Source organism: Myotis yumanensis, unplaced genomic scaffold (assembly GCF_028538775.1).
Source record: "Myotis yumanensis isolate MYYU_CA2020_CCGP unplaced genomic scaffold, mMyoYum1.0.hap1 SCAF_11, whole genome shotgun sequence".
NCBI classification, from domain to species: domain Eukaryota; kingdom Metazoa; phylum Chordata; class Mammalia; order Chiroptera; family Vespertilionidae; genus Myotis; species Myotis yumanensis.
In genome coordinates this window covers 2,339,800-2,356,643 of record NW_027223762.1, presented here as the reverse complement: position 1 = coordinate 2,356,643, position 16,844 = coordinate 2,339,800, and the positions used below count along the sequence as shown (strand labels likewise).

Below are 16,844 nucleotides of genomic sequence, written 5' to 3'. Positions count from 1 at the left end.
AGAAAAATTGGGGCAACATTTAGAAGTCATTATGTTTTGTGAATTTATATTTAATTGCCTTCAGTTCTGCAGAAAATCTAATTGGCCAGTACTGAGAAATTATAAAGCTTTAAATTTTCCATTTGGTGTTTTGGGAGCAGCATAACATGGCAACTTTGTTCTTGTTTTATGTAGGGGCAAAAACAAGAAGAACCCAGCATTTGTATATAATTTTTGTGTTGAATTAGGATCTTTGCATTAAGTTTGCCTTTTTATTAAAAACTTGAGAATTGATTGTTTTTTCCTACTGTTTCTTATTTTCCAGTTGTCACCTTTGAAACATTGTCTGATGACTATTCAAAGGTACGTTTGATTGGTTTGTACTGGATATCAATACATGAATGAGTGGAATTTATTTTTTATAAGTATCTTTTTGATGTTTCCATTGCTAACTTAAAATGGCTGTGTAGTAAAACCTTTCATTTTCTATCAATATATTTTAATTTGTCACATGTATAATATGTAGTGTCTTTTAAAACTGTGATAGAAAAAAAATAGAAAAATAAATAAAACTCTAATAGAGATAGCTTTTTCTAGTTTAATATCAAAATAAAGTTTCCATGTCACATACAAAACCTTATCTTTATTTTTAAGAATTGGTAGCAGTCATGTTTTTTCAGGCCATCTTAGATTCCAGGTGTGTAATTTTCATTGCATTAAACGTGGGGTTATTTGCCAGGTTGCTTTCATATTCGTAGGTGTAAAGTAAAATAGCTCTGCTGTATGTTTAATTTTATTAACCCTGCAGATAAAAATCATGGCATATTCTGAAACAGGTCAAAAAACAGCCAATTATATACATTTTTTTTTTCTTTCTTTGCCTTATTCAATTTCAATGGAAAATTTTAAATGTCAGATGTCACCTTAGAGGAAATTGAATTTCCTGAGCTGACATGGCTTTATATATTGTGTTCAGTTCTGGAAACTGTGGAGTATAGTTTATCCTTTTGCCTGTGGTAGCCATTTGTCATGTGTTTGGGACATGTAATTTTATAATGTGTTTGATCTAGATATTGATAAATTTGCTTTTAAATACCACCTGAGGATTTTAAAGATGCCTTTGTAATATATTAAAGTTCAGTTTTTACGAGTTTATCAAACCCTTTGTGATAATTGTGAGATTATCAAAATGGGAAATTACTCATTGAAGTTACTGAGCAGTGCTCTGTGTTATAAAGTGGTGGTGCCAGATAAGGGAGGGCCATTTGTTTTTTTGTTTTTATTTTTATTTATTTTTTGGGGGGGGGGGCATTTGTTTTAAGCCTTTCAGTTAGAAGGTTAGGTTTGCAGAAAAACTGCCTAAGATGCAGGAAGGCATTGAGTACCCACTGGAGAGGTTTGATTCCTCATCACAATTTTAATCACAATGGAGAGTTGTGCTGATATACTTGTGTGTTTACAGAGAGAAAGGAGGGTGAGGGAGGCCAGAGGTTTTCTAGCTTAGCTAGTTTTAGTGATGATGAAGTAAACACTCTACCTGGAAACCTAAGCAGACTAATTTCCTGTTTCGTTTTCAGATTGTCTTCTTACATAACGATAGATACATTGAATTCCACTCCCAGTCGGGCTTCTACTACAAAACCAGAATACCGAAGTTCGGGAGAGACTTCTCCTACCATTATCCGTCCTGCGACTTGTACTTCGTTGGCGCAAGGTATTGGGCCTGACACCCTTCATTTTCTCCCTTCCACCTCGTTTCCCCAGACAACTGCTGTTCCCAACGTTGAGGAGAATTAAAAGAAGAATAAGCCGTGATGCCTGCCTTTCAGTTGCTCACAGGGTGTAGTTCCAAAGTGACCCATTTAGGAACTACATCCTTGACTCTCCTTAGCATGGTGCTCTAAAGCTAGAGACATGGGTGACCTAAGAGGGGCATATGAGTGGGGAAGACCGTTTCCTAGCACCATTGCATGGCATTTAAAAGCTTTTTATTCTTAAATATTACCTCTTTATGATTATAAAAATAATACATATCCACTATAGAAAATTGGAAAATATAAAGAAGAAAAAAAAAATCTCTCATCCAGAGGAAACCCTTATTGATCTTTCATTGTATTTCCTTTAAGTCTTTTCTTATATACACACTAGAGGCCCGATGCACGAAATTCATGCAAGAGTAGGCCCTTCTTCCCCTGGCTGCCAGCACCAGCTTCTCTCTGGCACCCGGGACCCTGGCTTCCCTCCAGCCTCTGGCAGGCACCCGGGATCCAGGCTTCCCTCGCAGCCCCAGCTTCGTTTGGAAGGACTTCCAGTCTAATCAGCATATTACGCTTTTATTATTATAGATACAGGTACATTTTGGATCTTGTATTCTCCATGTTATCCTAGCTAGTAAAAGCGTAATATGCAAATTAACTGTCACTCCACGACAAAGATGGCAGTGCTCATAGCGGCCGGGGCAGGATGCTGGCGGCGTCACCCCGGCAATGTGAGCTCAGTAGGCAAGTGTGCCTGCAGGCAGCACCCAGCACGGCCCGCTTGGCCGTCGCCGCAGTGACCCGCAAGCGGAGCCGCAGACAGCACCCAGCAGGGCCTACTTGGCCGTCGCTGTGGTGTGGAGCAGGCAGGCCCCGCAGAGAGCAGAGAACCGCAGGGAGTTGGGCCAAGCCGTCAGTAGGACATCCCCTGAGGGCTCCCGGATTGGAGAGGGTGCAGGTCAGGCTGAGGGATTCCCCCTCCACCCCCTCACCCCTGCACGAATTTTTCATGCACCGGGCCTCTAGTTGTAAATAATAGTCTATCTAATGACTTCATAATATTTCCTTGGCACATGGGTGGTTTAAATCACTTATATGCTTGAACAAACTTACACACAAACTGATTGTTTTTTAGGTTTAGAGTACACTTTTGTATTTTACAAAAGGAAGCGATGCCTTATGAGGGATACATGCACACACACACACACACACAAGGGTGGACAAAAGCAGGTTTACAGATGATTGTATGGAAAAGAATATAATAATAAATAATGCAAGAATAAATTTTCATGAACTCACAACTGTAAACCTACTTTTGCCTACTCCTTTATATATATATTTCTAAAAATTATATTTATTTAAAGAAAAGTTTATAGTAGTTTGCCATATTTTTCATTGTTTTTCAGTTTACCATATTTTTAATTTTATATGTTACTTTGCAGCTCTGAAGTTTATAGGTTAAACCTAGAACAAGGACGGTACCTAAATCCTCTACAAACTGATGCTGCGTGAGTATTTTATTTGAAGAAACCTGCAGTATTTATTTGGGCCAGGAGATGGAGCCAGATGCTGACATTGTTATCAAGCAATACTCTGGGCAATTTAATTAAAGAGTAGCATTAAGTTTTTCTTAAAAAATTTGCTAAAAGATCTGGTGATTTCTTGAAATTTTTAATTTTTAAAAAATAGACTTGAAAGTTTTAAAACTCACTAAAAAATTCAATTTATTATTTTTTGTGTTCTTTAAATTTCCCTTCATGCTTTTGTTTTGTGATATATTTTCTTGTGGAGAAATTATGAATTAACTTGGAATAACATTTAAAAATTATTATCTTTTATATTGTTGCTAGCAGAAAGTTAAGGTTTTTTTTCATTTTCCTGTTATACATTATTGTCTAAACTTTTGTTTTATTTAAAGAGAAGTCCTTTTAGGAATGAATCTGAATCTGTCATCATCATAATAATAATAATGTTGAGTAATAACAACAACAATAATAGTAAAAGGGCTTTCTGTGCCAGACATTATTCAGTATTTTATATATATCAATATATATAATAAAATACCACGTGAGGGCGCGCACGTACAGTGCGATTGAAATTTCGTGGCCCATGCGCAGAAGTCGGTATTTTGTGGAAGAGCCACACTCAAGGGGCCAAAGAGCCGCATGTGGCTCGCAAGCTGCAGTTTGCCGACCACTGCCCTGGGGGGACACTAATATGATCTCCCTATTGCTTTACTGTTTTAGGGAGAATAACGTTTGTGACATAAACTCAGTGCACGGCTTGTTTGCCACAGGAACAGTAGAGGTGAGCATAACTGGCTTGATTGTGTAAAAGTATTTGTTTTACATTTGATAATGAACAAAATTGCGTTTAAAGACAGTTGCTCAGCTCCTAGGAGCCGGGTGCTAAGGAAGCCACAAGCCGCTGGCTTGCTCTTCGTATGGAAAGCCGTTACAGCTGCTGCCGACTGCCCCGCTCTGCCGCTGACGAGGCGCACTCTGACCCTGACCTTCTGGAGCGGGATGGGGGTCACTGCTGGGATGGGGAGCAGTGTGGCCGCCATTCTTGTTCTTAACAGGAGGCACTGAGTCATGGAGCCCCGCTCTCTGCTGCTTGCTAGTTTCATTAGTTACTTTCCCTGCGGCTGTTTCCTCATGGTGAAATGCAGGTAATAATCCTCACCTCGCCAGCTTCATAACGGTGCTGGTGAGAACAGGGAAGCGTCCTTGATGCAGACATTATCGCCGTAAAGGCAGATGGGATTGTGGTTGGTACGTCCTGGACAGTAGCATCCAATAAGTACACAACACGTGCCTTTTCAACCGCAGTGCCTCCGAATCAGTGTCCTCATGCTTGTCAGGAGTTTTTCTAGATTTGCATTTCTAATTACAATGTAAAATTCTCATAGAAAAGTAAAGAGGAAGTATGTCAGACATATATTACTTAGAAGTGTCCTCTGTGCCTGTCAGCCAGCAGGCTGCACACCGAGAGCTAACGAGTGAATAGTTTGCAGCGTTAGCCCTTTGGGTTTTTCTGTGTATGTGCAGGTGTGCATATGCATTAGTATCACTTTTTTTAAGGATTTTACAAAAAAGAAATTTATCATGGTTCTCCACTTGCTTTTTTTTTTTTAACGTGACCGTATATAAATGCGCATTTTTATACATTGATACCTATAATCACTTACAATACAAAACTAGTTTTTGTAAACAAATGGGCAGAGTTCCATTATTTGTTTATTAAATCAATACCATGTGGATGAAAGTTAGGCCTTTACTCAAGTTATTTTTATGTTAGGAGATGAGGATTTGAAATGGGACACATGATGTTGATATAATGGAAATATGTAAAACTATATTGAATGTGTTATGATACTGTTATGCCTAATCAGGCCAATGAAGCATTCTCTTGGTAATTTATCTAAAAATTTTCCAGTAGCAGCTGTTGTTTGAAGTTGCTGGTTTCTGTGTGTTTAGGGTCGAGTGGAGTGCTGGGACCCACGGGTTCGAAGCAGAGTTGGCCTGTTGGACTGTGCGTTAAGTAGTGTCACAGCAGATTCGGAGTAAGTAGGCGTGAACTTGCAGTTTAAATATTCATCTGCTTCTGATATGTCAATACTAAATTAAGGTCCATTCCTAAAGGAGGAACCTCTTTAGACTTATGTCTGAGGTTGTAGTTTCTGTGATTGTGTAAAAACCCTCTCCTGTGAAAGCTCACTGAGCGGGTAAGCCAGATGGCATTCCTCTCTGAAGTACTTTAGAAGGGAGGGTCTAGCATAGAACCAGGAGTCCACTGCTGCAGTGAAGCAAAAGGGTGTCCCTCCAAGGCTGAGGAGGCAAGTTTCAAATGATGCTCATTGTAGTTTTGGGCTGAGGCTCTAGGTGGCGTGAGAGACATGAGGATGCTGGCAGTCCCGGCCTGGCCTGCAGGTCCTGGTGGAAGGACGCAGCAGGAGGCGTGAGAGGAGGGCTGCTGTTGGCTCTGACCTGTCGTCCAGCACCTTTCCACACAGCTCGGCTTTGGTGCTGAAGCTCTGGGCTGCTGAGGGGGAAGCCTGTTCCAGGTTCATGGCCATAACCATTCATCATTCCTGGACTTTCACAGATCCCAGGGCCCCCGTGCTCCCTAGTCTTCTATTTTAGCTTGACACAGCTAACTTCAAAAAGGGAAGTGGGTATATCCATGCTGAGTGTAAAATGTTTCCTCTTAAGAAAGAAGGGGATGCTTCTGTAATGCCTCATCCTGGCTTAATTAAGGTGAGAGACGTTGTCAGACGGAGTCTTGTTACCTGGTTTTATATTTTCAGAAGTTTTTGTTATTGTTGGTAGCTGCTTTGAGAATATTTCTTACAATTCTTGAAGATAACCTACAGGTTTTTAAAGGTTGGTTACATTTATATGCAGACTTATTTTTTATTTTGACTGGGAAAGTTTGGATACAGATGCCTTTTAAAAAGAAGGGGAGAGAGTGATTTCCCATGAGAATTGAAGGAAAGATTAAGAATCAGTTTGTTTCTCAGAAGAAGGTTTGGCGGTGCCCACATGGACCAGGAATGCTTTGCCTTTCAGGGTGAACAGCCTACCAACCATCTCTGCTTTGAAATTTAACGGTGCCTTGACCATGGCAGTTGGAACATCCACAGGGCAGGTACATGTGTTTAAGCTGGAAACCCACACTGTAGTGTTCCAGATACACGTATGTGTCGTGGGAAACAGCCACAGAACTTCTTCACTATGGGGACAGAAAGTAAAGCATTGCACGGGGGGTGGGGGGGGGTGGGCAGAGGAGGTTTACAGTGTGAGTGCACGAAACACAGTTTATTCTCTTATTATTATTTATTGTATTCTTTCCATATGGACGACTGTAGACCTGCTTTGCCCCACCCTGTACGTTTTGGCCAGAGTGGAAAGCGCCTCCAGATGCTGTGTTCTTTCAGCACCTTGAGTCACTTTGGTTCTGAGCTCAGTGTGTGGTCTGGGAGGCTCTTGAGCGGAACTACAGGAGGGTTTGTTCCCTTGACTGTGGCTTAGAACTATTTTTCCCAGAGTGTCCTGGGACAGAATTCTGTGGTCGAAACAGTTTGGAATCTGCCAGATTCCCACTCTTGGGGATTCATAGTGCATTTAAATATACATGGAAGGCTCTGAGAATTCCTGTGGACAAGAAATGTATTGACTACATGTTTCCAAAATGTGTTTGTCCCAGGCATCTGTCTCTCACCTAGCACTATTTATAGGTCCCCTGCATGGGCGACCAGGGCACAGCTCAGCACTTCTCTCCCTCTCTCCCTCCCTCCCCCTCCCCCCTGCCTCCCTCCCTTTCTCCCTCCCTTCCTGGCAGAGCCCATACATTTGTCAGTTTGCTGTCCCCCCAGAACAGGTCTGAGACCCTGCTTCCAGGACTTGTACTGCCTCTGCCCTCATGGTCTGGAGAGGACCTGTCACCTGGGATGAAGATCGAGCTGCCCTAGGTTTCTTGCCTCTATGGCAGGGCTCAGAAGAGACACCCCCCCCCCCCCCCAACCCCATTCATAGCCTTGTCACCGCCACCTGTCCAGAATCTCCCAGGACTGTCTTCTTTATGTCTGTCATGCTGGTTTCTGTCCCTCGCTGTGACATGCCTGGTACATAGTAGGCCCGCAGTGTGTATACTAGTATTTGTTGAATTCCCAAATGACACACATTCTTTTGGGCTTCCTTTTTGTTCCTTTCTTAGTATAGCTCAGTAGCTCTCAGTCTTAGTGTGCTTACAACCTGCTCAGGGTTGAACTCATACAGCCACGTGCTCTGGGGGTGACTGAAGAGCTTTTTCAGAGCGTTTTTGCTGGCTCACTGGGGTCTTTGTACTCTGGGTGAGGGTGTCCATTGTGCTCATAAAAAGGCAGTAGAACAAAAGGCAGCCACCTTTGTAACTTAAAAGTTGCTTTTTAAGATAAAATGTTTAAACAAATTATTTTTTCTTTTAGGTCTTATTATATGATCTTCGCTCGGATAAGCCACTGCTAGTTAAGGATCACCAGTATGGGCTGCCCATTAAGTCGGTCCATTTCCAGGATTCTTTAGATTTGATTTTGTCTGCAGACTCTCGAATTATCAAAATGTGGAATAAGAACTCAGTACGTATGTTTTTGTTGAAATTTTTATTAAAATAACATTTTCTTAAGCATATTTGATGTTCTGTCCCCTAAGCTCCAAGTATTAATAAGTAACAAAATCCTATATTACTGGCTTTAATCTGCCTCTGCTTTTCATTTCAAAACCTAAGTATTTTGAGAGAAGTAAAAGATTAATTCATCAACTAAATAGGAAAACATTAATTCAGAGTTCTTTGCATTCAATTAATAACAAACTTAACATCTTTAGTCCTAAAGTGTCGCTCTTTTATTTTTTTTTCTTTTAACTCATTTTTGAGATGAAGCGGGTGGAAGGTCCAGCGGCCTCACGTGGTGTCTACAGGGCGAGCATCAGCCTTTCCCGCCGGGCTGCCTGTGCTCGGGGGAGAGGGGCCAGCAGCCCCATCACAGCTCGGCTCCTTGTCAGCATCTCTGGCTGCTTGGGCCATTTCTCTTCTATTTTGGTTCCCAAGTATTGACCTTTCCTGAGCTTACGTTCTAGTCCCCTGGGATCTGTGGTGGAGGTCAGAGTGCCTTCCGGGGTGTTCTGCCCCTCCGGCCCTAAGAGCTTCTTGGCTCCGGCGCCTCGGCTGACGCTAGGGGAGAGGACGGCTTCCAGCTTGTCTCAGTCTCGGCAGAATCACCTGATGGCCACCGGGAACCGACTCAGCTGCTTGCATTGGCTGGCTTTGGGCTGGGAGGGTTTTCTTGGGAAGTTGCGTGGTGCTGTAGCTGGGTTTTCTCTGCTCTTTTTCTGGTAATCTAAACGAGTGGACTTTCCACAATACCTATTTTTAATACAACAAATAGAGACTTTTTTTTTTAATTCATAAGATATTAGCGAAGTAGAAGTTACCCTTGACCTGGCTTACCTGCTAGTGCCAGGTAATGAGTGATGTCGGTTTGGATGTGTCTCCCAGGCCCTGAACTGCGGCGAGGTTTTCCCCGACGTGGAACTCGTCTTCTTCGTCCCATACTATTGTAGTTCTCTTCCCCTTCCTTTTTCCTTCCCTCTTCCCTTCCTGCTTCAGTGGGATTTGAGGAGAAAGGGAGGTGGCTGTGTGAGTTTCATTGTCTTCAATTAGAGCTTGGCTGCTGTTTTTCACTGAACACAAAATACCCGCCTTCCCCATACTTTACCGCCCCCCCCCCCCCGCCATGGAAGCCTCTGCTAATGAGTTAACAGGGCAGGAGCTGGCGGGGTTTATCACCTCGGCTCTGGAAGTCATGGTGCTGTAGTTGCCACAGTAAGTTTTATTTTGGCATTGTTGTTATGACTAAGTACACCGTCCTGACCAACACCCAGGTGTCTTGGTTTTGCTTGACTGGCTTTCCTTGTTTATCTTTCTTATCACCTTTTTCCATACCATCTTCTTCAGGCTTTTTGTCTTACTTTCCTTCTCTTAATTTTTTAAAATATATTTTTATTGATTTCAGAGAAGCAGAGAGAGGGAAGAGGGAGAGAGAGAGAGAGAGAGAAACAGAATCATCAATGATGAGAGAGAATCATTGATTGGCTGCCTCCTGCATGCCCCGCACTGGGGATCAATCCCATAACCCGGGCATGTGCCCTTGACCGGAATCCAACCTGGGACCCTTCAATCTATAGGTTGATGCTCTATTCATTAAACCAAACCGGCTAGGGCCCCTCTCTTAATTTTTAAAAAAGAGCACATTGCCCCTCACATTTAAAATAAAAATGTCTTAGGCTTAACTATATAATAACCATTACGGTATGTACTTACAGGATTTCATTTTGCAAGTTATTTCATGTTCATTATCTTAGTCGGTCTCCCCAAAGCCTGTGGTTTAGGTATGGGAGGTACTGTCCTCATTTTACCATGCTGACCAGCTCACCTTCTTGGTTTCCCTGAGTACCAAGTTTAACCAGGGTGTGTTTCCCAGATTATGAGAATTTTTTTAAGTTGATGTACAACTTTATGTTAAACTTTACCCTTTTCTTTTGTGTAAACACTATCTTTAAAACTGTATGTATTTTCTTGGATAAGTCACCTTTTCCCCCTGGGCCTCAGTTTCTTTGTCTCGAAAATGAAAAGTATTTGATAAATTGATCAAATGAATTCTCCAAGATATTTTTAAAACTTAAATTCTATGATTCAAATTAGGAGATTGTATTTCTTCACATACCAGTGTGTGGTTGTTACATCTCCAGTATATTTTCTTTACAGGAGATTGCCAAAAGCTGTCTTCCTTTAACTATTTTAATGAGTCCTTTTTGCTTACTCTTTCAGGGGAAAATTTTTACTTCCTTGGAGCCAGAACATGACATTAATGATGTCTGCCTCTATCCCAGCTCAGGTATGCAGTATGTGGCCACGGCTCATTCAGTGAGACAAATCCAGGCTATGCTTTATTTGTTTTAAACTCATTTTACTTCTTAAGACAGGGTTTGGCTTTGTCAGGACGGTTCTTGGATATTGTATGTACTTGAAGAATCAAGAGCAGGAAGTGGTGTGAGTGATTCAGAAAGTGGCCTCTCAGTGACTCAGTCTTCGGCCAGCCTCGCTGTTAGTAGAAACTGGTGGCAGTGCGTAGGCAGGTGGCAGGTGAGATGCTGTTTTAGTGAGCTCTTCAGCTCCTCCATGTGATGAGTAATAGTGCGTGGGAATCCAGGTTAGGGGTTGGGAAGTCCGAGGTTGCCTGATAATACACAGGCTATGAAACCATGGGTGTTGGCATGTTGTATGCAAATTACAAGGCAGATTTCAGGATCTAACAATACCTTCAGGGCAGATCTGTGAAGACGGGGGGGTCTGAGAGAAAGTGAGAATAGTTCCCATTCAAGCGGTGTTGTGCTCTGAGGACAGATACACAGGCGAAGCAGGAAAGTTCTGTCGTGTGTACAGACAGCGCTCTGACCTGCTGGGGGGGCTTCAGCCACAGCAGCTGGAGGAGGCTGTGTGAGTGTGAAGTGAGCGAGATTTGGTTGGTGGCATTGGAGCGAGGTGATCCAGGTGAGAGAAGAGTGTAAGAAGAGCAAGAGACTAGGGTAGGGTACGGTAGGGGAGGCCATGCTAGGATGGGGCAGTATAGGCTCGGCTACGACATGATACCATACAATATGACGTGAGATGTGGGGAGGCGCCACGTCCCCGGGTGCGGTGGTCCCAGGAGGAATGAAGTTGGAAGGCCGGTGGTGATGGACAGAGAAACATCCATCAGCTGCCTCCTGCACGGCCCCCACTGGGCATCGAGCACACAGTGCGAGCATGTGCCAGCGACTTCTTAGCGCCTGGTCAGCACTCAGCCGCCGAGCCAGCTGGCTGGGCAGGGCGCTCGCTTTGAGGTGACCGCCAGCGCTCTTCATTGCGAAAGTACACTTTTCCGAAAGGCAAACAATTTAAGAGTGATGTGTTGGACAGAGACCCTGACTTACAGTCAAGTAACTGATAAGAGGTTAATCAAACACAAAACTAGCCCAATAGTTGATTTCATGCGACAGCAAGCACAGTGTGACAAGTGCCCCTGCTCCCCTGGGCTGGGTCCCCGCGGTTGATTCACATGCTCCATACCTCGCCCTCCTTCACCACGCCTCTCCCCACGCTGCTCTGTTTTGTGCCTAATCATTCTGAGTTGAATCATGTGTTAGAAAAGCTGAAATGTTTCTCTCTTTATCTTCTCTCTTACTCATTTTAGAGTAATTAAAGCCGAATCATGATTACTGTTTTGTAATGGTTTTCTGATACTGAGGCTGCTCAGAATGTTGAGAAATGGTTCCGCCCTCCTGCTCCTCTTGGCTCCTACTCTGTTGCTCATTCAGCCGGCTCTGTGGGTCAGGGCACCCGAGAGGCAGTGCTGCCCTTGGACTTGGGTGCGCATCTGCTTCACTGTGTGCTTGCTGAGCTCACGGCTGGCAGAGCCCCGCCCCAGCCCTGTGCTGTCAGAAGCACTGGTTCCAGAACCACTGGTGGAGAGAACAGATTTCCACTCGGGAAGACCTACTTCAGGCTTCATGGTTGTGCAGATCTCCTGCCTTACAGCGCCGTGGAGACTACTCTGCTGTGAAATGTGAGGTCGCCTCCTACTCCGTCAGTGCCCTCCCACAGAGTGAAGAGGGGTTCGGTCCTCGGTAACGTCCTTGGGGCCCTGCCCAGTGACATCACGTGCCCCCGACTTAGAGGAGGGAGGAGCACGTGGGATGTGAAGCACCTGGCACAGGGTTCACTCCCTTCTCTCGCCCATCATCACCTGGATTTCTGCCGACCTGCCTGCCCAGGCCCTGCGGTCGTCTTTCTCATTTACAGTTGGTTTCAGGCCTGACCTCCCGGGTCAGAGGTCAGCTTGTGTCTGTCCATGTATGGCCAAGGGAGATGCTGCTCCGTGTGGGAAACTTCGGCGTTGAATTCTTTGGTATAATTAGAGCCTTTCTGTGGTTTGTCGGGGAGACGTGGTGTGTTTCCTCATGGAATGTTCCCTGTTGAATGTTCAGGGGTGCCAGGGAAGCCAGGCGGAGGGGATTTCTTCAGCAAGAGCCTTCCATTGGTTGTGACAAGGCTCTGCAGTCCCCACAACGTTGTCTTTAATCACGTCTCGGGGGCCGTGGGTAGCACATCACGACCTCGGAGCGTCCGTCTCCAGGGCCAGATAAGGCGCCCACTTGAGGACAAGCTATGAGAATGTCTAGCTTTTGTTTTGCTTTACATTAGACACACATTCCTGCTTTCCTTGGCCTCGCCGCGTGCTTTGGTGTGTTTTCATGGTGGGTGTCTGGTTGGGGAGGTGGGTCCCAGTTCCGGGCCAGCTACCACTTGGGAGTCGTGTCCCAGGTGGGCTTCTGCTGAGCGGCCTGCGTGCTGAGCATCTCTGACCTCAGCTCTGCCCACATCCAGTTCTGTGTCAGCGTCTGGTCACTTCACAGCTTTCGTATCCACAAAAGAACAGCAGAAGATACTTCCTAAAACATAGAATCAAGTCATTGTCCTTGACATTTGGTATATTTAATTTTGATTATTGGTGTGATCATCCAAACATCTTCGCTCTGTGGATTCCTCTTCTGTGTTTTACAAATGGATTTTTAAAACAAGCATAATTTGGTTGATTTTTAAAAGTGTTTAAAAAACAGAGCTCTTGAGTTTGCATTTCAGCTCTAAGTTCTCCAGCTCGTGACAGGACACAGTCTGGAGCTTTGTTTTTTAATCTGTAGAGGAGGGGTGCCGGCAGCTCTCACCTCGGAGTTGGTGACTCCCAGATGCTGCTGAGTCCAGTGTGTTAACGCGCATGTGCTGCGAGGGGCTGTGGGGCGGGAGCAGCTTCGGGACTGTGGGCAGCAGCCCCTTCCGTGTGGCAGAGCAGAGGGCAGAGCTGAGGCACGGGCACACTGGCTCCTTACCAAGGAGGGAGGGTTCGGAGGTTGCTGCTGGGCTACAGGGAAACCTGCGTTGGATGCCAGGAAGTTGTCCCTGCTTTAATTTTGCTTTCTTAAAATGCTGGCCCAAGGAGACTAAATTATTAACTACCCTCTTGGTTTTCTGTCAGAATTCCCCCCAGAGTTAATTATTTTTGTATCGTAGGAGCTATGCGATTCTGTTTTGGTCTTTTCAGGTGTAGCTGCACATAGCATTCCCCTGAAGTGGTTTTGTGTTCGGTTAGGTGTGAACTTGGATTCACACATTAGGAACTGCTTTGCTGTGACACTTGGTAGGAAATGCTTTACCTTGGTCCTTTGGTTCCTGATGGACAGAAAGAACCCTTTCTTCTTAACATTCTCATTTTTATGTATAATCCAGAGCACATTGAAACTGCATGTTATCGGGGTGTCTGAAGCTTAAACCGCCCCCTTGAAAAGGATGGCGCACTGTGCGGGCCTGAGCGCCCTGTGGGGAGTGCTCCTTCCCCAGCCAGTGCGGGTGCTCCCTGACCCTGGGGAGCCCCATCGAGGAGGCCAGGGACAGCCCACGGCCTGACCCCTCGGTGCCGTGTGCACTGTGCTCTGAGCACCTCCAACGCTTCAAATTGGAAAGCAAGTAGAAGAGGACACTTCTTCTCCCCGTGTTGACCTTCTCGTTGTGTTTATTTTTAGGAATGCTTCTTACCGCCAACGAAACCCCCAAGATGGGCATCTATTACATTCCGGTGAGTAGTACAGACAGGAGCTCAGATAAAAATAGGAGCGGTAAAGGGGCTTTATTTCTAAACTGGACATATCGAGGGACTTTGGGTCTGCATGCAGCTGTGTGAATTATACACCGTGGTCCACTTTGCTTCCTGGAGCCATTCAAATGCGTTTTATAAAATGACCTTTAAAAGGAACAAACCGTGCTTCACCATTCTTTTATGGGAAACTACTTCATATCACGAAATAGGCAGATTTCTTCAGATTTACATTTGCTTTTCTGTTTTCAGGTATTTCATAATCTCAAACTTCTAGCTATTAGTGATCAAGGTCACATTCTGAAACAAAAGTCTAGTACTCTTCTGGTCATCTCCCTGTAGTTCGTTTCTTTTAAAAATAAATGGCAGCCCTAGCTGGTGTGGCTCAGTGGATAGAGCGTTGGCCTGCAGACTGAAGGGTCCTGGGTTCAATTCTGGTCAAGGGCCCATGCCTGGTTTGCGGGCTTAATCCCCAGGACGGGCCGTGCAGGAGGCAGCCAATCAATGATTCTTATCATTGATGTTTCTATCTCTCTCACTCTCCCTTCCTCTCTGAAATCAATAAATATATTTTTAAAAGTAAATAAAAATATATATAAAAGAAACTATATTGACATAAGCAGTGATGGCATGCAGTTTGCAATCCTGCTTTTTGTTTGTTTGTTTCTTAAAGAACTTTTCTCTTACCTGTCCTGGAAGCGTCCCCACCTTTACCTTTTAGTTTATGGTAGGAAAAGAGCGTGGGGAATAAGATCTAAACAGAACGCTGCAGAGTACAAAGTTGGCATTAGATTATGGTCGGCAAACATCTCCCTGTTCTGAGATTTGGGAAGGGGAGAGTGAGGGCACCGAAGATCAGAACTAGAGTGGTGAGCTCTCTAGAACCACCATCAGCCTCCAGTTATGAAAATTCCTCACATTTATGATGGGCCTTTTAAAAAATACATATTTTTATTGATTTCAGAGAGGAAGGGAGAGGGCGAGAGAGATAGAAACATCAATGATGAGAGAGAATCATTGATGGGCTGCCTCCCGCATGCCCCGCACTGGGGATCGAGCAGGATCCGATTTGCATTGTGGGAGGAGACTTGGACTGAGCCTCAGGAGGACGGGTTAGACAGAGCCGGCTCCCACGGCGGCGTCCTTTCGGAAGAGGAAGGTGCCTGTGTTACCGGGCCGGCCTCCCGTTCGGGTTCGGGTTCAGGTTGTTGAGCTCGTGGGGCTCTGGGACACTGAGAGGCGAGTCTGACTGGCAGGCCGTCCTTTCAGAGGCTCCTTGTCCTTGAGCTGCCAGATGGCACGTGTCCGGGGGAGCTGGTCATCGAGGGGACTGCATAGAGGAGGAGAAGGGCCTTCCCTCCCCGCGTTACAGCCTTCTCCCGGGTCAGCCCCTTGGAACATCCACTTGTCGTCCTGGGGAGGTCTCTGCATCTTCCTCCGGGAGTGCTGACTGCGCTTAGAGCTCAGCGCCTGCCCGGAAGCCGTGTCTTCAATGCGGAGCCTTTCCCATGTCAGAGCTCAGAGCCAGCGTGGGAAGGGAAAGCCCTCGAAGGGGTGGAGGGCTGCTGACCAGGTGAGGAGCCCTTTTGTGTGTGTGAGGGGGGGGCAGCCCTGAATATGCTTGTGGTGAGGCCATCTTACCGGCAGGTGCTGAGTGGCAGCGGTGCCAGTAGAATTGGGAGGACTGTTAAGGTTGGAAGGAGGCCTGGTAACCGAGCAGATGTGGGGAGAAGGGAGAGGCAGGGCCGCAGGTGACGGCCGGGTCCTGGGTGGGTGCATCTCTGAATGAGTCCAGGCAGGGAAGGGGAGTGGCAAGCTCTTTTCCCTTTTGTATCACATTCTGCATTTTATAAAATGACCTTTAAAAGGAACGAACACATGGAGGTTTTTGCAAACCATGTATGCATATTCCTACTTATTCCAAGTGTTAAAAAGTATAAGAAAAGAAAAACCACTCTTTCCCCCTTGATAGTATAAGCACTGTAATATTTGGATATACTGTCTTTCGGTTATGCTGATAATGTTATGTGTGCAAAGTCAGATTTTACATATAAATTTGTATTCGTAGAAATATTCTAAGGCTTTAAAATGACTTAGAGCATTTTTAGTTGTCTCCATTACAGAATCTGAGAACTGTAGGGGCCCCTTATTCACTTCCGACTCTCCGGGTGGGTTTTATGTCCCAAGTAGTGAGGCCCCTCATGAGCCTGGGCGAGAGGGCCGGATGCTAGCCAGGTGGTGGGAACGGCTTTCTTGACAAGTGTTAGCTTATCTTACAAGACCTTAATGTCAGCTTTCTGACTCAGATTAACAGAAAGCTGTGAAAAAAGTCCCGAGACGCCTCCCAGGTGACTGTGCGTGTGGGGACAGTGCGAGCACAAGTTCTTCGTGCTCAGCTCAGCCTGGTGCTGGGACTTGTCCCGAGCGTTCCATCCTGACCCGCATCCGCCTGCTGCCTCGCACCGAGGGGGGTTCAGTGCCACAGCCTTCGCCTGGAACCTGCTCTCTGTGATCCTCCTTCAAAGCAAGGCGAGCCCGGGGGCCTGAACGCCTGCCATTTTCACCAGATTTCATCAGATTTACCGAGCTGATGCTGGCACAGGGCTCCCTTGAGGCCTCCAGGACCAGAGCATTTGGAGACGTGATTCATGCCGCACAGAGGAGGCTTGGGCTGCGATTTGTATGAGCATCTTATAAAGCAGGCAGGACACCTTTTCCCCTTTGGGTCTGTGCAGGAAGACAGCCTAATGTTCCTTCAGCTTGTTAATTTCTGCCTTTCTGTCTGATACCATCTTCTTGAATACTTAATTCATTATAGATTAAATGCCAGTCCTGATTCACGCACTCTGCCACGTACAGGTTCCCACAGCTAGCTCGTCTTT

The 16,844-nt window shown here is 45.4% G+C and overlaps 1 protein-coding gene across 3 annotated transcripts in view; it reads left to right on the top strand.

Moving 5' to 3' along the window:
- Window positions 1-16,844, top strand: part of NOL10 (nucleolar protein 10) — an 82,622-nt gene that overhangs the window by 7,885 nt on the left and 57,893 nt on the right. For all 3 annotated transcript variants that reach the window (XR_011473131.1, XR_011473132.1, XM_070428676.1), the window contains exons 5-13: window positions 305-342; window positions 1,557-1,693; window positions 3,179-3,244; window positions 3,983-4,043; window positions 5,216-5,301; window positions 6,308-6,386; window positions 7,705-7,854; window positions 10,104-10,170; window positions 13,892-13,944. Coding sequence is in view for 1 of the 3 variants with exons in the window: in XM_070428676.1 (XP_070284777.1) it covers window positions 305-342; window positions 1,557-1,693; window positions 3,179-3,244; window positions 3,983-4,043; window positions 5,216-5,301; window positions 6,308-6,386; window positions 7,705-7,854; window positions 10,104-10,170; window positions 13,892-13,944 (737 nt within the window). In the remaining 2 variants the exon portion in view is untranslated. The remainder of the gene's footprint in view (window positions 1-304; window positions 343-1,556; window positions 1,694-3,178; window positions 3,245-3,982; window positions 4,044-5,215; window positions 5,302-6,307; window positions 6,387-7,704; window positions 7,855-10,103; window positions 10,171-13,891; window positions 13,945-16,844) is intronic.